This window comes from Bacillus rossius (assembly GCF_032445375.1).
Source record: "Bacillus rossius redtenbacheri isolate Brsri chromosome 9 unlocalized genomic scaffold, Brsri_v3 Brsri_v3_scf9_2, whole genome shotgun sequence".
Classification (NCBI taxonomy): Eukaryota; Metazoa; Arthropoda; class Insecta; order Phasmatodea; family Bacillidae; genus Bacillus; species Bacillus rossius.
This window is the reverse complement of record NW_026962013.1, coordinates 38,684,822-38,710,348: the sequence shown is the minus strand read 5'-3', so window position 1 is coordinate 38,710,348 and position 25,527 is coordinate 38,684,822. Positions and strand designations below refer to the sequence as shown.

Below are 25,527 nucleotides of genomic sequence, written 5' to 3'. Positions count from 1 at the left end.
ATACGGCGGAAGGATACATAGTGACATTAAAGTAGATCCGGTGAAAAGCAGGGCTTCAGAAAAGTAGGAGGTTACCGTGGATGGACTTACTACTCATATACACGTCTGCTTCACCTTGATGTTTTTTTTATACCCGGTAAATTGGGTTCAATGCCTTGCAGGCTCGACTTGCTGTTGCTATGCTTTGACGGGTTGTAATCACTCTTTCACTGGCTGCTGTCCTTGAGAAGATATTCTAATTTGAATGACTTGTATGTGATTGGACCGTTCAGTTGTGTTTGGTTTTATTATTTATACTGCCTTAGGGGCGTGTCAAAACAGCTGTGGACCAACAGAAGACGGCGCAATAACATACAAGTGTTCGGAGTTCAGATTGTCGTTAAATGAACCCGCGAAATCTCCTGCTAGACTACCACTACAGTTCTCTTGACACTGAGCCACTTATAAACAAGAAGTGGTTACTCAATCACGTGTAACCCGCCAAATGTTGTTACTTAATTATCGACCACTGAGCAATATAAACCATCTTGTCTTGGTTAAACTATAGACAGCCACAATAATTTTGTGGGTTCTTTGGGTAGCAGATTACAGACAATGAAATAAGTGTTTATCTAGTCGTTTTCACATCAGAGGATGTGACCTGATGAACCAATAATCACTGTAAAATGTCTTTATATATAGGCGAGTTAAATATCGCCTGAAGTGAAATAGTGTTAATATGGCAGAGTGTAAGATATAACGCTCTTTATGCTGTTCTGTCTACCGTATCGACATTCATTCCTTTGGTTATCTTTTGAGATGCAGCAGTTTACCAACTTTTTTCTTGGAGTATTTACTCTTCACTCGAACGTCCATTATTAGTGTTGCAATGTGTCCAAAATCCCTTTGTTTAAAAAAGACTTTTGTTAGCTAGAATATTATTTTAATTCCCTTGATTGTGTTAGGAATTTAAAAATTTTTTTTAATAATAAAGCTATGCTTAAATTACTTCCTACGAAAATGATAGTCTTATTTTACATTTTTATCTAGTATACTTGATATGGCCCTAATTTGTTCAAATGATAACATATGGTTAAAAATTACTCAGTAATAAGAAAGATCGTACTGAATTCCCGCTTAATGTGATCTACTAGATTTAATGTATGGTAGCTATGTTTTAAAGTATTTAATGAACTCTACTTGCACTTATTCTCATGTTATGAACGATATCTAGATAAAACATTATTTTTTCAAATGTTGATAGAAAGCAAAATATTCTTATGGTTGAGGTTAACTTTTTCTAATAAATTTTCTCCAGATAATCTACGAGAGAACTCCAAAAAAAAAACCAACAGTATTTTTTTTTTTAAATTAACACATTTTACTTTTTGAAAACCTGTCTCTAAGAGTTGTTTTGCTTCAGTAAGAACTCACATAGTTATATGAAGTCTGATTTTTTTAAAGATGATGACATCTGAAATTTCACGTTAAAAATTCTGAGCTAAGACCAAATACCAAAATAATTTTATGTAATTCAGTTGTCAGATAAAAAAAGTACAGTAGCTACTTACTGTAACAAGAATGCAACATGTGAAATAAAACAAGACTAATATGTGTGACGATATTAATAATGATTTATATATTTTGCAGGAGTTATAATTCTTGGCCTAATTTTCTACAAAATTCCATTAAAAATGCAAATAAACTTTTGAACATGTACCTTAGTTATTGTGAAAAATGTATTTCGTATTAATATAGCAAATGCCGTTAACAAAACATAAAAACCATTGTAAAATATTTGACCCATTTTTTTTAAACTAATATTTTGACCAAAAGAACCATAAATGTACAAAATTTAAATATTTTGTGGGTAATAGCCGTACGCCTAATAACCACAGTAACATAACAGAAGTAAAAAAAAATTGCACGACTTGAAATAAGTTGCAAAAAGTTTTTTTTTATATAAATATGTAATTATTAATAACCTTGTGATTTAATTCGTTCAACAAATCAAACTAAAAATTTAACAACACATACATATTTGAGTTTGAGATTTATATAAATAATCATATAATTATGTGTATTGTCTTATAAATTGAATGAAGTCAGTATTAAAAATGTGAGTGGCTGATTTTTTTTACTAAATATGTACCATTTTTAAGCTCAGCAAAATTTGTTGCATATTATTATTTTGTAATTCGAATAGTACCTATATAAACCACAATTTAGTAATAGCTTAAAATAATTTTACCAAAAGTAAATAAAATTAGCAACATTGTTATTTATAAATTGTAAAAAACTTTTATTTTTATAAACACATAGCAGTCAGGTTATATCACAATAAGAAAATAAAATAAAACAGTAACAACTAAACTATCTGTACAAAACTATATGTAGATATTACTCCCCACACAAACTACAAGCTCAGGTACAGTTAATAATTACGATAAATATCACAGGCGCTCATTTACAAAATGTGTATGTATACATTACGAAATTGAACATTAAAAAAATGGCAAACATGAAAAACTAAATAGTTCATCAACAATAACTAGCTTCATGTATTCACAGTGGGATGTCTTAAAAATGATCTTTGAGACCAGTTTTCTTTGCGTCGCAGTCAACATACACAACCAATGAAAGACTGACGGTTCAGTTAGTAGAGTTCCCATGCACACCGCGTTTAGTCTGTCTCAGTTCAGAAAATTTGCATGGTTTTTATTTTTTCACTTTTGAACAAAGCATTGAAATATACTTTAAATTAAAAGAAAATATGTAGGGGAACCTTAAAAAAAAGTGTTAGTAACTCCAGCGTTATCGGGACATTTGGTATGATGCGTCAATGTTCCTAACTGGCGGGTCAGAGATCTGGGTTCGAGTTCAAAGGAATTTTTCACTTGTGGAAGGACTGCGGGGTCCGAGCTGCGAAAGGCAAATGGCAAACAGGGAGGGAGGGAGCAAACAGGACTCGTCATCATCGGTGTTCTGGATAGCTGTTTGAACCAATGCGCGGCGGCATGGCTCCTACCACGGCCTCCAGACCGGGGAGGCGGGCGGGGGCGGCGGCGGACCGTCCTCGACGGGCGTCGTGGCTGCTGCGGCGTCCTCGGGCTGTAGCAGCGGCGACGCCGGGGGCGTGTAAGCGGAGGCGGCGTCGAGGCGGTGCACGCAGGCGCCCAGGTGCTGCAGCAGCTTGCCGCCCACGGCGGCGGCGTCGGCGGCGGCCAGGTACTGCGACACCTCGGCGGCGCAGTGCGCGAAGCCCGCGCGGAAGCGGTCGGCGTACGCCGCCTCCGGGGTGAGCCGCAGGGAGCGGTGCGCGCGCAGCTTGTGCAGGTGCCTGACGGTCAGCTCGAGGATGTCGGCCTTCTCCAGCTTGCTGACGTTCTCGCCCTCCGACTGCAGCGCCACCACCATCAGCTCCTTCAGCTCGTCCAGGCAGCGGTTGATGCGCGCGCGTCGCTTGCGCTCCAGCATGGGCTTCATCACCTGGGGACAACGAGCACACGCCACGTCAGCACGGCCGCTCGCGACACGCGTCAAGCTTGCACTTGTCTTCAAGGAAGCACTACCCTAACCTCCCGTATCATCAGTTCATATAGCAAGGTAGCATTATGTGACGTCTCGCTAATATGAACCAAATTCTGCTTAAAGAATTCTAATATCATATTTTTAATTTTTTTTATTATTAATTGTCCCAATTATAAACATGTTTTAGAGATTTCATTGTTGTAAAAATTTTATAGACTTGTGTTACGTGGTAACTAAACATTTAATATAGAGATTATCTATTTCCCCGTGTTTTCCAGTTTCTTAAGACACCTTTTGAAACTCAAGAGTGTTCTCTGCTAAACCGATTTTTAGTGTTTGTGGGAACCCTGCAATTTCCTGCCGAGGTAGAATAGTTCATAGTTTCTCAGCTTTATATATTGTGACGACGGGGGAAAAAAAAAAACCTATAAATAAAAATATGCATGTTTCGTTCATCATTCAGCTTCTTTTAGTTTAAATTATTTTTCTGATATTGGTTGTGTGGGTCACAAATGCATACTTAACTTTATCTACTTATGAGCTTTGAAAAGTGAATTCAGTTATGGACATTATACTTTTTTCCCATACTCTAGATATATACTTGTCATAACCTCCATTCGATAAGGATAGTGGTCCCTGATCTGCAAATGTCTCTATACAGTCAGCAAGTACGTCCTACCCAAGCAGGGAAACTGAACTACCCCAAATGACAAAAGTGCTACCCTGAAGATGTTAACTGCAATTGTCAACCGAAACTTTTACGTTTCTTGAAGCACGAACACGCCCAAAAACTACATGGCAAGCCAATACGTTAAGAAATCATTGTTAGACACACATTCGTTTCTAAAAAAAACAAACATGGTAGTAGCTATTTCTAAGATTTTCATAGCTGTTATAAACCTTTTGGCGTAGTCATCCTAGCCAATCACGAACCAAATTGCAAAAAATCATTAATCCAATGTGTCTGAGTCAACACTGTAATTTGTTTAGTAAACGGAACAGAAATATTCACACAAAAATTAAACATTTGTAAATTTGTATATTTACGTGAAAACAACTATCACTACAAAATGTGTTCGCAGCAATACTGGGTTACGATTCGTACCTGGACATTTATTCTTTGTGTTGTCCCAGTACCGCCTATATTTATAAACCATTTCCTAATAATCTTTCTAGTAATATGCTCACGTAAAAATAATGTCACAACGTAATAAAATAATTAAAATTGTTTAATATTCGATTATCTTTTCCATGGTTGCTTGAATAAAACATCATTCACAAAATAAAATTATTCGCCAGGTTTCGTAACACTCGGTATTATCTCGAAAAACGTATTTCATAAATGCAAAAATAACCATACCCATGTGTTGTACAAAGTAACAATATAGCTTATAGTATTGCAAACTATGTATTAACAACTGTTTCAAAAGGAAACACTGGTAAAAGTAAAAAAAATAAAATGAATACAAGCAATTAGAATTTATTTCAAGAGTGTTCCGCTGTCCAAAATTGCAGACAAATCACTTGAATTTGAGACATGTGGTTAAATGGTTCGAATCCCGGAAGAGTAAAACCCGAGTTTTTTCTGAAATAGGAAACTTGGCGGACGCTACCATAGGTGGTGGGGTTTCTCGGTGTACTCCAGTTTCCTAATCCATTCCTTCCGTAGGTCACTAATTGTTGACTGGGACTCACCCACTACAATAGCCAAGGCATGTAAACATGCATATTTTTATTTATAGGTTTTTTTCCCGTCGTCACAAGATATAAAGCTGAGAAACAATGAACTATTCTACCTCGGTAGAAAATTGCAGGGTTCCCGCAAACACGAAATAACGGGTTAACAGAGAACACTCGGGTTTCTAAAGGTGTCTTAAGAAACTGGAAAAAACGGGGAAATAGATAATCTCTATATAAATGTTTAGTTACTACGTAACAGTCTAAAAATTTTTTTCAACAATCAAATCTCTAAACATGTTTATAATTGAGACAATAATTAATAAATAATTTTTAAAATATAATATTAAAATTCTTTTGACATGTTATTGACCAAAATAAAACAATAAGAGATATAAAAAAAATTTTTTTTTTTTTTTTTTTTTTTAGCTTAAATGCATTGTGAATATGGCCTCTCCCTGTCCTAAAAAATTTGTAATACATCTTTTTTTAAATTTTGAACCTCTGTTCAAATGTATTGCGTGTCAAAATACAGTAGTTTACTGCTAAGTATTTTAATAATTTATGTCTCCTTTGCTTAGCCAAATATTCGTGAAGCTTGTAAAATAGTTTACTCAGTAGTGTCTAAATAAGAAAATGCAATCTTTATCAATAAAATCATTAACTCAAATCATTCCGCGCCGATAGAAAAACCTCAATTATGGACAACAAAGATGAATACATAAACAGAGAACAAGCCAATATAAGATCATGTCAAATGTTAAATGCCTTGACAGTAGCAGATGATTACGTGAAAGGAATTTATTCAACTCTATTCATTTGTTCAATTAACATTTTAACAAATTACCAAACGTAATTTATAAAACTGTATGAGAAGTGCTAGACATGCCAACAGAGATATTGTAATTTAATATATGCATGGTTTTTCCTAAAAAGTTATACAACCTAATTAACACTATACATATGTACAATAAGCATTTTAAATTTATATTTTATTTACTGATATATTATACTTTTAAATATCCTATTTAATTTTATTTTTAAATATATTATTTCTTATTAATTTATTTGATTTAAAATTTTTATGTGCACGCAATTAAGTTTTAAATAGGGTACGCTGGTATGAATCACAAACCACTTTAAACAATATGTTATAATTATATTTTAAGACTCAATGTACATGCCAAGTGATATAAGTTCCAATGGCAGATATTAAAAAGTATGAGTTAAATTTGAATGATTAAAGTTAATAAGTTAGTTCGTATAATAGTTAACGATTCTTAATGCTAGTACATAAATTCAAAATTAAAATTAAGAAAATCTAACTATGTTTAAATAATAAAAACAGGCAACGTAAAAAATATACCTGAACAGAAAAAGCACCAGCTTTGTTTATAGTGAGAAATAAATTAATGCTACATGCACACTAATTAAATGAATTAAAATGTAAAATAATATAACCACAATCCAATTTTAGGAATAGCCCATATACTTTCAAAGGTTTGTTTTGAAGTTCACTGACGAATATAATAATAAACATCGAGATGGACATTCTTAAAGTTCTATAAGTTTGTGCCAACTTACTCTGTTATACAATAAATGTAGATAATATTAGCTGTTCTATGAGTTTATTTTTCTGAGGAATGTTCTGTGAACATATAAAGCTACAAATAAACTAACAAAGAGGACATGCTAACAAAATGTGTCAATCGCAACAAAGTCACTCTGAGACCATTGAATTAAAGACTTCCGACATCTGTAGAGATAATAACGTATTGATCATACTGCAAAAATTAATTACGTCCCTTAAACAAATATAAATGGAATAGATAATAAAATTTTAAAAAAATAATCACTCAGAATTATGTAAATTGCCGTTACAGCACGTCAAATAAAAAAGGGGGCGTGGTTATAAAAATTTTAAACAGTCTAGGAAACGGTTATACATATTACAGCTGTACTAGATGTTCCCAAAACACAATACGAGACGTTAACAAGCACTCTACTAAAATAAAGGTGACAAGAGAGGAGCGTTTGAAATTTACCTTTCTGTACTGATATGTTCTCGATATGGGCTGCTCGTCGTAGTCCATGGTGGACACCATGTAGCCACTGCCGTCCGGCCTCATGACGAACAACGGCGACGAGCCAACGAGCAGAAAAACAAAAGCACGTGGGCGGTATTAAAAAAAACTAACAAAAAAAACACACCGACGCGACACACGACACAACAGTGCTCTCGTCACAGACCAGCCGCGAGAAATGATAGTTAAAGAGTGTGATATAGAGTTATATAGGAGGGGTGGTAAGTTGGTTGGGAGAGGGGGGAAGAGCGCGGGCCCAGGTGTGGCGGCATTGTGCGCGGCATTGCGCGCGAGACCTCCCTCCCTCGTTGCCTGAGGGGTACGGCGAACTCCACCTCCCCTACTTCCCCCCCCCCCTCAATGCCCGCAGGCGGGCCGCCCCTAGGGCCACAGCCGTGGGAACTCCACCGCCGGTCGCGTTCCCACACACCAGCTAAACACACACGCGCACGCACACGCACGCCCGCCACCTGTGCAAAGTTGCCGCGCCCAGGTCTTCCGCGCGGAACTTAAGTTCGCGGTGCGCGACAAGGAAAGACGATCACGCGCCTTAGAATTCTCCCAGGAGGAGACGCCTGGGTCTTCGGTCGTTCCGGGATTCGAGCGTCTTTCGACGGATCGGAGCGCGAAGAGAAGAGAGGCCCTGAGGGGACTAACGCGAAGTTAGGTTCCCCGCGAAATAAAATCTCTCCCCTTCCCTTTCACTGCGGGAGTTAAAAGACAGTAGAGAAGGCCTCCCCCAATTTGACTGAGCGGCGGCACATGACACGAGATTCCGCTGGTGTTTAGGAGTTTGACGCTTCAGGGGAAGGGGTTTAACCCCGCTCCCCTCCTTCTTCACCATGAAACGTGGGAGGGAAAACGGGTGGAAGGGAAGTAGTGAGTGACCTTCCCCTACATACGCTTGCCCTCCGGGAGACGGCAAGAAGGTCGCAAGTGCTTTTTTTTTTTTGCGTTCGCCGGGCGCGTGGTCACAGCACGAGTCCTTGTTGTAAACAAACACACGAGTCCTCTTGCAGTTTAAAAATAGGACTTGAGGCAAGATACGACCGGCAGAAGGACGAAAACGTCTCGCTTACCTTACGTAGCTAACTTGGTTACTGAAAATAACAAATAACATTTTCTGGAAACAGGAATTATTTTTATAGCTAAAAAAGTTATTTGTACTTTATGGAAATATTCAAATACTCTGTATGACAGGGTGTATAATAATAGTACTTGTACTTTCTGAATTTGTTATTGCTAGGTACCTACATTATACAGTTTAACTGCGTTCTCATTTAACCATTCTACCATTTGTAATATTAACGCGAATCATCATCATTACGAAACTCAGATGACCCAATCACATGAAATCCGGCCGGAAGGTTAATTGCGGCAGTAGCCAATGGACAAAAGACACCGGCTTATTTCTGTACAAATCTGTGGTGTTTATTCTGATGCCAGAAAATTTCTCTAATTATCCCTTGAAAACAGTGAACATTTCCACACTTACAACCGTCAGGATTAAATACTTCATGATGACGTAGGCACTGTTGGCTATAATGTAATAACATTTTCGAGTCATTAAATTTACACCAGAATATTGTGTCTGCACGCGATCGCAGCTGCAAGCTATCTGAAGTTGTCATCTCTGCGGGTTTGGCCGCTGTGCCGCTGGAGTTGCGCCCTTGTTGCGCGCGGCTGTCAGCCGCAGTTCCCCGCCCACGTGACAGCGACGCGAGCGTGTCGCCTGTCGCGCGCCGAATGACCAGGGGGGGGGGGGGGGACCTCCCGGGACTTTGGTTTCCACATCCGCCAGCAGTGTTGCCAGCCTAGTCGCTTTCCCGACTAAGTGTGGCTGTTTCAGTTACGATAGGCATAACCTTGCAGTTGCTGGTGGAAACTCTAGTTGTTTTAAGGTGCTATCCATAGCATGTCCCATTTTTAGTTTGTCGTGTTCATTTGAATGGACATTTACTCTCTCTTTACAACGCAAGATTTCTGTAAACGCTGTACTTTGTTGCCAGACATCGCGCCATAGATCACTATAGTTTTAGACACAACTTTGTAAAATGTATACAATTTTTTTTAATGTAACTGAATAATTGTATTTCGTATAGTAAAAATTGAAATGAGAATTTTGTGAATAAATTTTTCTTGTATTTCATCAAAAGCGTCATCTGATGATTTTAAATTTTTATTTTAAGAAGACGTAATTGAAAGACGCCATCTTGGTTTAAAACTTTTTTTCATATCATTTAATATTAAAATGTTTTTACTATAGCACATAATTTAATGTAACGTATTGTTATCCATAGTGACCGGCTGCTACAAATAGTTACTTCTGTGAAAAAATAATTGGTGTTTAGGATTGAATTTCTATTTTATAATGACTATAAACAGTATTTTATTATCTTGGAAAAATCAACAAATAGGAAAATTCTAAATAAATATTTTAACTCATAATAAAATATGGTAAACCATAAAATGTTTTTAATATTAACAAGCCTGCGAATCCGGGAGAGTGGGAACCATTTACTCTACCCCAAACTGAGAGAGACACACACTATAGTTGGAATCTAGTTTGTTTTTTTTTTTTTTTTTCGTTAAAACAATAACCATTTATAGTTATGGCCCTTGTGAATTTATGTATATGAGTTAGGAAAGCTTGTTAGATAGTGAAAGGAGCTATTTAGGTGCGTACCTACATATTAAAGAAGAAGAAAAAAAGGAGTCACTCATATATCGATGCAGCATTTCATATCTCAATGGTACGTTTTGAAATGGACGACTTGAAATGGGGCAGAGCTAAATAGTTCAAGTAACCGCCAGCGGAAGCGCCACTGTCAACTGTGGGAAACAGTTGGTAAACAAACAGCAGTTGATCATGGAAGAAGCTACGTTGAGAGAGTTTTCGTGGACAAAATCTTTATATAATTTGAATTCCTTTGATATTAGCTCTGGTTTTAGGTTTGTCGGGGATTTAGGTAGTAAGAGGCTTTCTAAAGAAGAATATAGTTTATTTGCTTCTTCATACTACAAAGATGAGTGGACTGCGACATGTGGGAAAGATGTGTTTGTGAAAGCATACTGCTATCCACGCCAAAGAAAAAATGAAAATGCCCAGTTTCTCTATTTTCGTGGAGAGGAGAAACCTAATGGTTTTGAAGTTACTCACGCATTCTGTGCGTGTAAAGCAGGGTACGTAATTATTATTTACGGTTTGTATAGAAAAGTTGCAGTTTTCGTGTTGATTGACAGCTCGTGATTCGAAACTAAAAAGTATTTATCACAAGATTAATCTTCATTACATAACCCAGAAAATCCGTTTGCATATAGCCTATTCTAATGTGGATATAAATATATTTTGTGTTTCTAAAGTATATAGTATGACGCCCAAAAACGGTTTAATAGTGGCTTGACAACTCCCGGCCCCATATTAAAATGTGATATGAACTTGAATCTCCATTAAGGTTTTTTTTTGTTCAAGTCTGTTAACTCTATGGTATAATAACGAATTTTTAATTAGTTCACAAAAACTCATATTTAAAAAATTACATAACCTTTAATTATTGAGTTAAAACCTAGGCCATGTAGGTATGATATGTAAACCGTAATAATTTAGGGTGTTTTTGTGCTGATTACGGATAGTAGGTTATGTTTGAAAAAACTAATAAACATGCAAATAATTTGTAAACATCTTAACATTTTTTATGTCTTAGTACATAACTGTTTAAATTAATGAATAAGCAGTATTTACAGGCCGTTAGGTTTATGTTACCCGTACAAATTCGTGATTTAAAGTGCTTAACTTTCCTTAATTTCCCGTACAAAAATATTTAAATAGGTAATATCTTTCATTATTGAATAGTTCTCGTGAATGCGAGCGTAATCATGTTTACGGCCTACTTACATTGGATATATAATGAAGCTTTCTGCGTGGGGGTTTCAATTTCGTGAAAGTAAAAACGCTTTAAAAATTACCGCCGTATCCTACTTTTCTATAATCTGCAGCGACGAAATGTTTTGAGCATACACGCATGTGCGCTAAGACTGGACATTTTCGATCGTCCCTGCGAACTTTTATTTTCCATAATTTTAAACGTCTTTTTTTTTTTTTTTTTTTTTAGCAACTGTTTTGTTTCCCACAGTTCATCCCCTCTCCAAGTGTATCACGTGACGCCGTGACGTCAGAGGGCGGGTACCTCTAGTCGTCCATTGACTTCTGACAAATATGCTTGTCAACAACTGCACACGATTTTGCATTTTAATCAGGGATGGGCCAATCAGATCCTCTAATACTATAAAATCCATAGTTTTCCAATGATTCGATATTCGAGGCAAAATATTTGAAGAAATATATGTATTGGAGGAAATAAGCTAAATTAAAAATTTCAACACTGATAAACTCTGAAGTTTACTAGGTCAATGCGTTTTTTTCATACCTATCCTGTTACCATTCCCCTTAAGACAGTGTACTTTTAACGTGTAATTATATAAATAAAATAAAATATGTATTGATTCCGAAAATTTAGTTTGTGAAACAAACATTTAAAGACTATGATGTTTCATGACCATAGTTACTACTTTCATTTATTTTACATTATTTTATTTTTTACCCTTGACACCTAGATTCACATTTGAAGGGTGTACTTACTCGATTCGAGAAACTCGGTATCTGACCCATCGTTAATTCTAATCCGTTGAGCAGCGAACCGGACTGGGAAGCTAAAGTAGACCACGTGCACGCATCCAGCACGAGTGCTCGACTTGAAGGGCCCGCCGCAACAGTTCGAGAACAACGTCGCACACGGCCCACGGACGTCACACAAGTGGTTCACAGTGCCACGAATTGCCAATAAATAGGGCCATGCAGATTTCGCGGAAATATTTCGAGACTATATAAAAGTTAAAACACTGTAGCATCGTCTGTGTTTCGTAATTGGGTGAGTTTCTCCCAGGTACATTTCGATTGTAACAACACCAATCACAGTGATTCAGTTCGGAAGTAAACGCGTCTTGAGTGGCTCTGTCAAATAAGGCAAAGACTTCTCTCTCAGACGGCCACCAATCTCAAGGAAGAAACCACAGGTGCGGGCATACCTTGTTGCAGTCTAATACGTGTTCATATCGTTTCGCGAAAAATACCAGCCCCTACCAATAAAGCTCACGTTATTATTTTTAGGGAGGATGGAATGCATGCCATTTTGTGTTCTCGTTGGACCATTGCCCTCCAAAAGACACGGAAACCAATTACATGACAAACGTGAATGACCCGATCACATACACGATCCGGCCGGAAGGTAAAATTTGGCAGCAGCCTGATGCTGTTATTATTACACGTGGCAGAAATATATGTAGGTAGGATTCGCGAAGAAAAAAAAAGGCGTGGGGGGAAAATAGGATCCCGCGGAATCTGTAACAGAAGGATTTTGCGTTTGGGATTAATCGACAGAGGTCATCTCTGGATAAATTGCTTGTATGTTGTATACTTGTATTATTTTGAAAACTAACTTTCCACGCAAAAAAAAAAATTCTTTACATTTACAAAATAATCCTTTGGAAACCAGTTGCCAAGTAATAGTTTCTAATACTACAAGAAAGAACTTGTCAATTTGTGCAACACTTGGTTATTGTTATTTTTGCATATATGAAACACTTTTTTCGAGATAATACTGAATACTATTTACGAAAATTGGCGCATAATTTAATATTATAATTGAATTTTCATTCTAGCATATAGTTTTTGAATCATCGGAAATATAATAGAATATTCAATAATTGGACTTTATTTTGTTTTATTATGCTTATTTATTAGGTGCGCAGTTAAGACTGGAAAGCTATTCCGGGAATGATTTACAAATAACTTTAACTCTTGGATGTAGTGGGATAACACAAAGCATAACTGCCCCGGTAAGACTCAGAACCCAGTATTACTGCGAATACTATTTTGCTGTGATACAGTTGTTTTCATGTAAATGTACAAATTTACAAATATTTGTCATTTTACATTAATATTTTTGTTCCACGGTTTTAACCATATATAAGTTAGACGAGACACGGAGCAAGTTAGCGCAGTGGTAACACACTAAACTAGAAAAATGGAGGAATGTGTCATACAGTAGAGTCTCGCTAATCCGGACTCCGCTAGTCCAAACATCCGGTTAATCCAGACGGATCTAAAAAAAAATTGGTGAAAAAGAATGTTGTGACAAGGAAAATAAGGAAATACTTACATTTCTAAGAGAGGGTCCTCTTTAGCCCAGTCAAATTAGACTAAAAATGTTGGTTTTGCTGCATTAAATCATGTAGTTCCAAAAGTTTCCGCAATGTGTAGAGGGAGGTCACGTGAACAACACCTAATAAAGTCCCACCGATTTCCGGTGCCGCTAGGGGAGGAGTGGGGGGTTAAATGTACTTTTTTTTTCGTTTTTTGCGGATATCTCGAAAATGGTCAGTCGTACAGAAAATATTATAGTTATCCAACTAAAAGCTTATTAAATTACATACATATTGATATATCATTTTTATCTCTATGTGTTCCCGTCTCGGAGAAATGAGCAGGCGAAAATGAAAAATATTCTGAAAATTTTGTAGCGCCTCACGTTTTTCGTCAAAGTTTCCCACACACACTTATTTTCCATTCAATGTTACAGGAAATTCGTCTGAAAATAAGTTGTAGAACATTAAATTCCCTTCAATAATATGTAGCATTTACTAAATTATCTACAAGCAGTGAAAAGTTAGAGCATTTTTAAGTTTAGGGGTAGATTTCGAGATTCCGTTACTTAACTGTTCATTTTTTTTCTTCCGTTTTCAAGGTCTTTAACTCTCTGGAGCACGTTATTATATTGTTAAAGTGAACAATAATTGTCTTTTATTACCAAAACAAGTAAAATATATATGAAAATAGAAATATATGCGAATGTATGTTTATATAATATGTATGAAGTGTGAACTTTTGCATTTTTACGTATCTTATTGTTTCCTTAAACGTAAATGGTATTACATTATAAAAATATGAAATGTGAACATAGTTCATATAGTGCTAACCGCTTATTTGTGATGCTGAATTAGAAATTTTTTTCTGCTCTGGAGATGGCCGGTTGTGCAGGAATGCAGGTAGTCAGGTAGTTAGGTCGTCAGAGGGGGGAAATTGAGCAATGAGCTGTTACATTATTTGAAAGGTGCTGGGCGAACATCAGCTTTATGGGTGCAGTACTTTGAAATGGTTTTGGTGTTGAAAAAGTTCATTGCAGCACAGCAGACTGGTAATTGGGAAGGCCACTTGACATGCGCCCAACAGATGATTCCATTCTTCCATGCCAGTGGGCATTTTCATTATGCGAAATGTACACATCTCTATGTTCAGGACATGATTGGACTAACAACTCGCTACCCTGAAGTTAAAGAGGATTTCATAGACCGTGGATATTTCACTGTAAACAGAACTGGTACAACAATGGCTGGAATGTGGTCTGATATGGCAATTGAAGTGACACTGATGAGTGACATGAAAAGTGAAGGGGGACTAACACGAGGGAGAGGCATTAGTGATTCTGTGTTGGCGAAATGGGTTGGAGGAGCATGCACAGCTACATCCATTTGTTCTTCGCTAGAGCAGTTTGCCGGCATCCATTCTATGAATGGAGAACAGCATGTTGACTTTCGAGCATCACGAATAAGCAGAGATGACCAAGACAGAAGGAAGCTTGCACAGTGGTTGGCTGATCACCCTCCTTTTGCTGAACGTGATTATTTGGTGTCCCTTTCAACTGGAGTAATAGGAACCATCAACATCAACTGTTACCAAGCACTGGAAATCGCAACCCGTACAATGAAAACTTTTTTGGAATGAACTTTGCAGAAATTAAGCAATGTAAGAAGAATGTAGTAGTCTCTTTGGCTGCTATGAGCAACACTGTCAAACTGGACAACGAAGTAGTGGTGGTAGAGCCTTTAATGATTTTCCAAAGAACCATAATTTCAAAGAAAACTGATGGGGATGTAGAAGAGCTGTTGAAGTGTGAGTTAGCCCCATACCCCATGACTCTTTTAGATGAAGGGATCATGAGAAAAACGAAAACGTCAGCTCTCTACGATACCTTTCCTTCATGCAATCAAATAGTAAACCTGAAAAACACTTTCACAGTAATCGATGGTGGCTTCCTCCTTCATAGAATAACGTGGAACAACAACACCAAGTTCGCTTCCATCTGCGATAAATATGTGTCTTACATCATCAATCATTATGGCTGCAACTCTGCTGTGGTTTTCGATGGTTACAAAGACACTAATTCCACGAAAAGAGCCGAACAGTATAGGAGAGCATCAAGTAAAACATCAGTGGACATAGACTTTGATTAGAGCATGGTGGCTACTGTTCAGCAGGAAAACTTTCTTTCCAACGAAAGCAATAAAACATAGCTGATTAGTATGTTAGCACAGGCTTTGGGTGCAAAAGGCATACAGTTCTCCATAGCCAAAGGAGATGCTGACTGCAGCTTTGTCAGGTATGGATTAGAAAATACCTAACTCTCATTCAACTGTGGTAGTAGTTGGCGAGGACGTAGACCTGCTCGTCTTACTCGTGGCACTCACACCACGAGACATGAATGCGTTTTTCATGAAGCCTGGACGAGGTAACACAGAAGACAGGCTGTACTCCTCCCAACCACTTAAGGCCTTGCCATTCAGCCAGTACATTCTCTTTATCCATGGCTTCACTGGATGTGATACCACTTCTGCAATTTATGGGAAAAGTAAAGCAGCCATAATCAAATGTTTTCAGCGGTATCCCAACGAAACAAAAAACATCGCTGATGTGTTTTACTACTCCACATCCACTCCAGGAGACATTGCTGAAGCTGGGGAACAAATGTTCCTACTGTTGTATCAGGCCCTACCTCATGAGCATGACCTCAATCATCATAGGTACATTTAATTTTTGTGTTGCTTGTAATAACTTAGTTGAAGCATGCTGTTTGATGAATAAATGTTGTTATATTTTGTTATATTCACCGGTACATGTGCTTCGTCAAATCGTCAGCCAAGATGAAAGCAAACTTGTCTTCATTGCCGCCTACAAAAGATGCTGCTATACATCACTCGTGCAGAGTGTTCCTACAGGTCCAACAGTGGTTTGGAAATGAATCCCTCGACCCTGTATGTTGGGGTTGGACAAGAGAAGATAGGGGATATCTTACTCCTATTAAGACCAAGGCCCCTATTGCACCTGACAGCGTACTCAACTCTATATTTTGTCGTTGTGCCACAGGTTGCGGTATGAGATGTGGGTGTCGGAAAGCCGGTATACACTGCTCACCTGTATGTGAAAATTGCTACGGTGCTTGCACTAACTGTCCTCCCATTCAAGAGGAGTCGGAAGAGTTGTACGATGAGGAGTATCAACAGCTGGAAACGTTTGATAGGATGGAAGGGTGACCGGGAATTAGGTTGGTAAACCTATATTTTTACTTTTGCATGTTTAGGGTATTACTTAATAAAGATCGCAGACTTTCACGGTCGTTATCTGCATATGCTTGGCTTCTGGGTGTAGGCCATGTCAGGAAATTGTCTTGCGATGTTTTGGCAGTCATTGCAGCTGCCATCATAAGGTAGACAGTCCAGTCAGACTTAGTCTACCTGATGATGGAAGCTGCAATGACTGCCGAAACATCACAAGACAATATCCTCACTCGGCCTACACCAAGAAGCAAAAAAAATACAGGTTATTACATATTTTTATCTTCACCAGTGGTTACTTTTTTATACTAAAATTATGGTGCCTTGATATATAGGTTACGACATGCTTTTACAGTGTATAGCGATAATTAAGGACACTTAAGTTGGAACCCATAATAAATGTGTGCAATATGTACATGCAAATATGGACAAAATGTGCTATGTACAATGTTTGATACTTAACTTATTACCATTTTGCAACTATGGTGGAAAAAATTACATTTTATATAAATAAAATATGTTTACATTCATATACGAATATATCATAAAAATATTTGATACTATATCATATATTCATATTATATAATTTATACATTCATTCATATATATTTTTACTTGTTTTGAAAATAAAAAAAAATTGTTCACATGAACAATAAATAACGTGCTCCAGAGAGTTAAAACCCTTGAAAACGGAAATTAAAAAATGAACAGTTAAGTAGAGGAATTTCGAAATCTACCCCTAAACTTCAAAACGCTCTAACTTTTCACTGCTTGTAGATAATTTAGTAAATACTACATAATATTTAAGGGAATTTAATGTTCTACAACTTATTTTCAGACGAATTTCCTGTAACATTGAATGGAAAATAACTGTGTGGGAAACTTTGACGAAAAACGTGAGGCGCTACAAAATTTTCAGAACATTTTTCATTTTCGCCTGCTCATTTCTCCGAGACGGGAACACATAGAGATAAACATGATATACCAATATGTAAGTAATTTAATAAGCTTTAAGTTGGATAACTATAATATTTTCTGTACGACTCACCGTTTTCGAGATATCCACAAAAAACTGAAAAAGGACATTTAACCCCCCACTCCTCCCCTGGCGGCACCGGAAATCGGTGGGACTTTATTAGGTGTTGTTCACGTGACCTCCCTCTACACATTGCTAAAACTTTTGGAACTACATGATTTAATGCAGGAAAAAAAAAACTAATTTGACTGGACTACTTGCCCTCAGATGCCGGAAGCGCTAGTTTTCAGCTCATCGTCTGTTAGCCAAGAAGTGACTCACTCTATACCTGCGAGTTTTTTTGTTTTGTTCCCTTCAGTCGATGGTTACTCGTGCTGGTGATAGGTGCTCTTGACAGTTATTTTTATTCAGTGCGAGCGTTGTATTGTGTGCACTTATTAAGAGCAACGTAATGGCTACTAAACGTAAGAAAGTGACTGTAACAACGGAGCAAAATCACCAAGCCTTATTTAGTATTGATGCGGGTGAATCATTAACTAGAATCGCGCAAGATTTAGGAGTGGGAAAACCAACTGTTTCTGATTGGAAAAAAAAATCGGAAAGAAATTGAAGATTTGTGTGCCAAAATGGTGATAGGGACAGTCTGGGTAACAGAAGCACGTTAAAAAAACAAAAACAAAAAGAACCTTTAGTCGAGGCTTTATACTTTAGGTTTTGCCAACAACGTGAACAAGGCGTTCCGCTGTCGGGCGTATAATTACAAGCGTTCGTGCTCAAACTCAACGAAAAATTAAAAGGTGACCCTGCTTTTACTCCCAGTGTGGGATGGTTATCTCGCTGGAATGATCGACATGTGTTCGTGAACTTAGTGTAAGAGGTGAAATTTTGTCAGGTGATAATAGTGCAAGTGAATACTTTAAAGTAAAATTTGAAAAGTTTGTTAAAGATGAAAACTTAGAGTCTCGCCAAGTGTTTAACGCTGACGAAACGGGATTAAATTACAAAATGCTTCCAAAAAAACATTAGCATCAAAATTGGATTCTGTAGCCAAAGGTCATAAGGTAAAAAAAGAAAGTGTAACTTTGCTTCCTTGTAGTAATGTTTCTGGCAACTTGAAAATTCCACTTTTTGTTATAGGCAAATCGGCTAATCCTAGGGCCCTTAAAAATCTTGATAGAAATGCTCTTCCAGCCCAGTACACTTCACAAAATCGGCATGGATGGACGGAAACATTTTTAAAGCTTGGTTTTTTAAAATATTTGTTCCTAAAACAAAAACGTTTTTGAGACAGAAACCACCCAGAAAAAGCTGTGTTGTTAATTGATAATGCACCATGCCACCCTAGTGAAAAAGAATTGCGAGATCGTGAAATTTTTGTAAAATTTCTGCCACCAAATGTGACTGCTTTGATACAACCTATGGATCAAGGTGTGATTGAAGCGATAAAATGGCGATATAGGAAAAAAATGATCATGTCTCTTTTAGAGCAACAAGAAGCAGACCCGTCAGCTAACTTAATGGATCATATTAAAAAAGTGACAATGAAGACTGTCATTTACTTGGCTGCAGAAGCATGGGAAGAAATTAAGCCGTCAACTCTTCAAAAAAGCTGGAAAAATTTGAGGCCAAGCATTTCACAGGAAAAACAGGGACAAGACGAAACTCAACCAACTTCAACTAGCTTTGATTTTGTACATGTTTTTCAACAATTGGAGGGTTGTGCCAACATAGAGGAGAATGACATATCAGAATGGATTAACAGTGATAGCGGTATTGGTCATCAAATGTTAAGTAAGATGAAATCGTGGAGGCGTGCATTGCAAACACGGCAACTGAAATAGACAGTTCTGAAGATGACGATGTAGGTACGGAGGAATCAGCTGGCCCAACTCATGGCGAAGCGACTACAATGCTGGAGGGGTTGCTGAGTTACTTTGAAAAGCAAAGCGACACATCGTCTGCTGAGCTACAACCTTGAGGCGCCTACGAGATTGCAAGGCAAAACGACGGCAATCTTCATTAAAGCAGAAGAATATTACAGACTTTTTCGAGTAAAATGTAATTGTTTTTAACCTTTTATTGTTTTGTACTTTTTAAATTACTTGTAGGTATGTAAAATGCATACTATTGTTTTATATATGTTACATACCTACATATGTACATAGTTTTTTAAGTACTTTATAATATTACACAGTTGATTTGTAAGCATAAAGATTTTTTTCTTTAGCCTATAAAACTTGTTTTTGATACATTTTAAAGTTGATTACGGTTAATCTGGACTTTCGGTGATCCGGACAGGGTCCGGTCCAGACAAGTCCGGTTTAGCGAGACTCCTCTGTAAATCCCAGTACGTCCGTCCATTAGCATTGAAATTTATGTTTCTCGCTATGACCCGAAATCACGCCACAAAACAAATCCTTGAGATGTGAATTCTGAATGCGTTCGTCTCTAGATGGTCTTGCTGGTTTGATATATATATATATATATATATATATATATATACCTATATATATGTATATATATATCCTTACTAATATATATATATATAATATTATAAATGTGAAAGTAACTCTTTCTGTCTGTCTGTCTGTTTGTCTGTTTGTTTGTTACCTTTTCCCGACTGAACGGCTAAACGGATCGTAATGAAATTTGGCAAGGAGATAGATTATATCCTGGGGATGGACATAGGCTATCTTTAGTCTAAAAAATAAATTTTAAACGGGTTAAAAAAATATATCTTAATTTTATGTAATGTGTGTCATAGATATACAAACTGTTAGTGTCATTCCTCTATGTCTGCCGAGCAATAGCTTTCAAGCCATTACGTTACGTTTTGCTATTGTAAGGAACTAAGTAGAGAGTAAGAAAAAAATAAAGATCTTGACAGTTTGTAGTGCCGCCATATTTGTTTCAATTTTCAATACCGTTTTTGTATATTACAATTTAAATTGCAGAAAAAAATCATGTTTCATAGACACATAAATAGTGAGTGTGTGTCATTTATCTATGTCCACGAGGTCTCGCCGCGTCAATTTTCTCCTTGGGGCGAACCCGTCCGCTTACTTAAATAAACAGCTTTTATCGTTGAATGATTTCATGCTTTATTTCATGAAAATCTGCTCTCATAAAAAAGTAAGTTTTATAGACATCCAATAAGGGGTCTCGCTCTTTCTGAAGATCAATCTATGAATCGTTACAAATTTATTTCCTTTATTTTTTTTTAGTTTGATTTGATACAATATAATTTCACTAAAAATCAATTTCTACCCATTCCTATTTTCATTTCCACATTAGGAAGTTTCACTTCTTCCGCGCGGAGGGACTCCACGCAATATTTTTGCATGCAATTAAAAACTATTTTTAATGATGCCAAATAAGTATAACTTGTCATGCGCGTACCTAAGTACACGCACCCATTTTTTTAATTTAATTTCTTCTATAGGCTATATATTTTTTCTCCCTACCTAGGACACTCATAATTCTTTTAAAATGCACGTGTATGTTTTCAATGTCATTTCAGTTGTACATTTTTTTTGTCAAATTGGTCATTATTTATACTTTGTTTTATTTTGGAAACATAGGCCTACGTATTTTTAGGTATTATGACAAATTAAAAAAATTAGTTACACTATAATTCTTAGGTTTTTATTGTGTGGATAGTTTCAAGTTTCATATTATGTAGGTATATAAATTCTTAAACTTATAAATTTCTTCGAAATTTATTCATAGGTTGGTAGGGCCTACTAATTTTTTTCTATTTGTCAATATTGTTATTTTTTTTACAGTACCTACTTATAACTTATTTGCAAGGAGTTTGGTTTAGTGTTTATAATTTATCTGCTGAGCGTCAAGAGTCTTAGGGCTACTGAGACCGAAGACCAGAAATATTTATCAATTATGTAATATATTGTTGAAAAATTTGAATTTTACTATTTCAGGTAGGTTGATTTTTTTTTATTAATTAGAATAGGTACGTGTAATTGCCATCTTCCTTTATTTCATATTAAACATTATGTTTGGTTGAGTGTGAGATAATTAAGGTGTTTCCGAATTTATTCTGGTGATTAAAATTTTATCTTGGAAGATTTATGAACTACTGAAAACCTTGCGCAACCGGGGAGTTCAAGCAGATCCAGATGCGTCTACAAGGATGGTGGGGAGGGGGGTGAAGGGAGAGAGAAGCAAGCAACGACTGGTCTTGTGTACCGGATATACAACTAACGTTTACACTGCACCTGCAGTCGTAATGCCAAGGCGGTGGAGTTTATATCTACATTGCGAAGCGAGCCAGTTTTTCCAGTTGCTATATACTGCTATACGTCGGATCGAACCCTGGAAAAATTAACTTAACTTCACCAGCCACTGTAAGTTACTTACATGAAAAGAGGCTCCGGGAATTAGTGATTTAATTTGTAGACTCAAGTTTTGCACCATAACGAACATTTTAGAGGTGCACAATTTTTGTCTGTGTTCTGAAGCCCCTAATATATACATATAATATTATTTAAATCTTATTTTCTACTTTATGAAACTCACCAATTGTAATTATATAATTTATTCCAGTTTTATATCACGTGTTGTGCATGATAAATTTTGGCAAAACAAATAAGACAACTTGTTGAGAGTGACCGCCGAGCTTGCTGTAAGGAATCTCACTCAGTAGACAAACTGTTTGTGGAATCCGCGTGAATTTTATCTGTGCTATGTGTAGTATGACTAGGACCGATGACTTTATTAAACTGTTTTTCTTATTCTTTAATCTCTCAGCTAACAAAAATTTCCGTAGTCTTCCCACACCGACGTTATACACATTTTATATATTTATTATATATAAAAGACTAGTATTTAAATATAATGTCATAACGCCATTAATCACTTACAATGCGTTTAATGTACTTTATAATCTTGAGAAAAAACTTTAAGGTTTGTCAAATTGGCGATTTTATATAGCTTCTTCGGATAAAAAATCCCTTCTGACACAGTATACAGGCGCACATAGATATCGAAGTTTTTTTTTTTCAGGAAATATTTTGATAACTTTTATAAACTTCCGTAATATTTTCTCCAATATTACGAAATGATCGACCCCATTTTTACCTCTTTGGTCGGATATTGCCCATTAACGAACTCGACCGAGATTTTCCATTACAATATTTTATGGATCTGTTTGGAAATTATTTGTAAAAGAAAAATTATGGCATTTATCGTGTCCATAAAAATGTGATATGTATAGACATATAAATATAGATATAAACTTTTGAGTTGATCATGGTTTTGGAGTCAATGGAATATGAAACGAGTACACTCCACTTGCCCTAAAAGTCATTCGACCTAAAATAATTTTCGGTTGAATGCCTGTTAGGTCGAATGACTTTTAGGCCAAGTGACTTTTAGGCCAAGTGAATTTTAGGTCAAGTGACGTTTAGGAGATATGACTTTTAGGGCAAGTGACATTTAGGATATATGACTTTTAGGGCAAATGACTTTTAGGGCAAATGACTTTTAGGCGAAATGACTTTTAGGGCAACTGACTTTTAGGCCAAGTGACGTTTAGGAGATATGACTTTTAGGGCAAATGACTTTTAGGTCAAATGACTTTTAGGTCAAATGACTGGAGGATTATTTTAAAATTTTAGATCAAGTGAAGTTTAGGAGATATGACTTTTAGGTCAAATGACGCGCACCCTATGAAACGAAGAACTATATAAGAATTTTCCGTAAGTCGTACCATGGTAACAACTACATAGTATTTCTTCGAAATCTACCTAAAATAGCACTACATGTTTACTTGGTAGTTTATTTACTCTAAGCTTGGTGCATCCGTGGGACCATGGTACTAAGAAATAAGGGAGTTGGTGTGTACAATCTTTGCCATGTTAATGCTTGAAGTAAAAATGTGAACGACCCCTCATTCTTTCCTATTGCATAGCAAAACAATTTTTGGTAATAATGAAGTTTAACGCTTATTTTTTGACGATGTGTTCGTATAACCTTTTTTTTTTAGCAATGTTTATTATATTATGGCATCTTTACGAATCTTACTAGCGAGTTCTTTCCTAGCTATTAAACAAATTTACAGCATATTATCCTTTATACAGCTACGATTTGTTTTGATATCCAACTGCTAACCGGGTGACTCAAACATCAGAACAGTCTCCCACTCCACGGACTAATACCTCCATGCGTGGGACCGTGGGTATCAGAACGCCATCTGAAATCTAAGCTCCCTGTGGTTCGCTTGGAAGCGTGAGAGCGCTAGTGGGCGACACCGGCTCTGCCTTCAATCGCATCCTTTTATCTCAGGTTTCACACGCGAGGCGCCCAGACCTTTTCTTACCGAAGGATTACGTTAACGAAACGGCCACGTTATCAGGTTTTATACGCGAATGGCAATGAGTAGTGGTAAGCCATTTATCACGGAGAATCTGATCGCTTCTTACACTGAAAAAGTTATTCAACGCCAGCTATTTTTCTTCTTCTTGTGATTGGTGATCGTCTGCAAGAGAAGCCATTGCCTTAGATAACTGACTGTTCACGAAGCCTTTGTTTTCCGCATATAAAGACTGTTTATTCGATTGTCGTAAGTATACACGTACCTGAAAGAAACACAACGAATCACAGACGATGCTACAGTATTTTTACGCACAACTAAAAATCTTTTCGCGGAAAATACATACCTCTAGCAATGACGCACTTTGTATTTCCATATAAAGTGTTCTTTTCTATCAAAAAAACTATTTCTAAGTTTGTTAGTTCGGAAGTAGATGAATATCTTAGCAATTTGAAAACTAAAAGAATATTAGATCTAATTACTAGCAGACAGTCATAAACAGAGACATTCAAAATTCGCGTCGTAATTTGAAGAGAGGCTGGAATGTATACCATTATACACTTGAACTGCGTTCTCGTTGGACCACAGGTAGTTTCGGCACGCCTCTAAGAACAAAAATCCAATAACAACATGACAATTTAAAATGACCCAAACACAAGAAGTCAGATTTGGAAGACATACTGTGGTGTGTGGTTCATCCTGGTGCCAGAAAATAACGAGAATTTTGCACGAATCTAATCACAAATTATCATTAGGGGCATGCATATTTCGCGAAAAGAATCCAAGGCCAGCTGGAAGTTAAAACACTGTAGCATCGTCTGTGCTTTGTGATTGGGAGAGTTTGTGTCTGGCAGCTGTCGATTGTTTCAACACCAATCACAGTAATTCAGCACGGAAGCAAACGCGTCCTGAGAGGCTCGGTCAGATAAGGCAACGACTTCTCTCGCAGACGGCCGTCCTTTACAAGAGAGAAACCGCTGGTTGGGGTTTATATTGTTTCAGTCTAATAGGCCATCAGATTTTTTTTAAAGGTATTAGTGAATTAATGTGGTTACCGTCTCGTCAAAATCTGTAAACTGTCACTGTTTGGCTTACCTTAAGGTTAGAATACACAGTTCTTTGTACACTCGGGCAAGTAACGCAAGTTATTGGTTGCTGACTTGTGAGTCGTCTCAACGGGTTTGCCTTTTTGGTTAAGGGTTTCTCATTGTTCCAGAGTCGTCCAGATGATTAGCGAGCCAATAACAAAAGCATCTTAAAAGTATGTGTATCGGAATTTTAGCCTATCGCGAAATTAAACCGTGAATTTTTTTTCCGATTTCGAGTCACAGAGACGATTAGTGGTGATGAAATGAGAATGAGGCATTATCTAATGGAATTCATCGGCGAAGGGAAATGGAAGTACCCCGAAAAAAAAAACATTAGCTCACTGCAACGCCCGCCAAGTTGCTAACTTTTTTTTGGTTTTGAGCCCGTAGGGAATCGAACCCGGGTCGCCTCAG

General features: G+C 36.9%; 2 protein-coding genes across 2 annotated transcripts in view; one reads left to right on the top strand and one right to left on the bottom strand.

Annotated features, from left to right (window-relative positions):
• The window catches only part of LOC134542951 (uncharacterized), a 647,441-nt gene that overhangs the window by 116,312 nt on the left and 505,602 nt on the right, over nucleotides 1–25,527 (top strand). The window lies entirely within an intron of this gene.
• LOC134543024 (enhancer of split mbeta protein-like) lies at nucleotides 2,258–7,586 on the bottom strand. The gene is made up of 2 exons (XM_063387714.1): nucleotides 7,233–7,586; nucleotides 2,258–3,468 (listed from the first exon to the last, which is right to left on the bottom strand). The coding sequence occupies exons 1-2, from the start codon at nucleotides 7,314–7,316 to the stop codon at nucleotides 3,004–3,006; spliced, it is 549 nt and encodes a 182-aa protein (XP_063243784.1). The 5' UTR covers nucleotides 7,317–7,586; the 3' UTR covers nucleotides 2,258–3,003.

Bases quoted from the DNA above. Each gene is read 5' to 3' on its own strand.
- LOC134543024 (XM_063387714.1), bottom strand. From the start codon at position 7,316: ATGAGGCCGGACGGCAGTGGCTACATGGTGTCCACCATGGACTACGAC. The intron at 3,469-7,232 runs GTAAATTTCAAA...CGTTGTCCCCAG, and splicing joins GAACATATCAGTACAGAAAG to GTGATGAAGCCCATGCTGGA.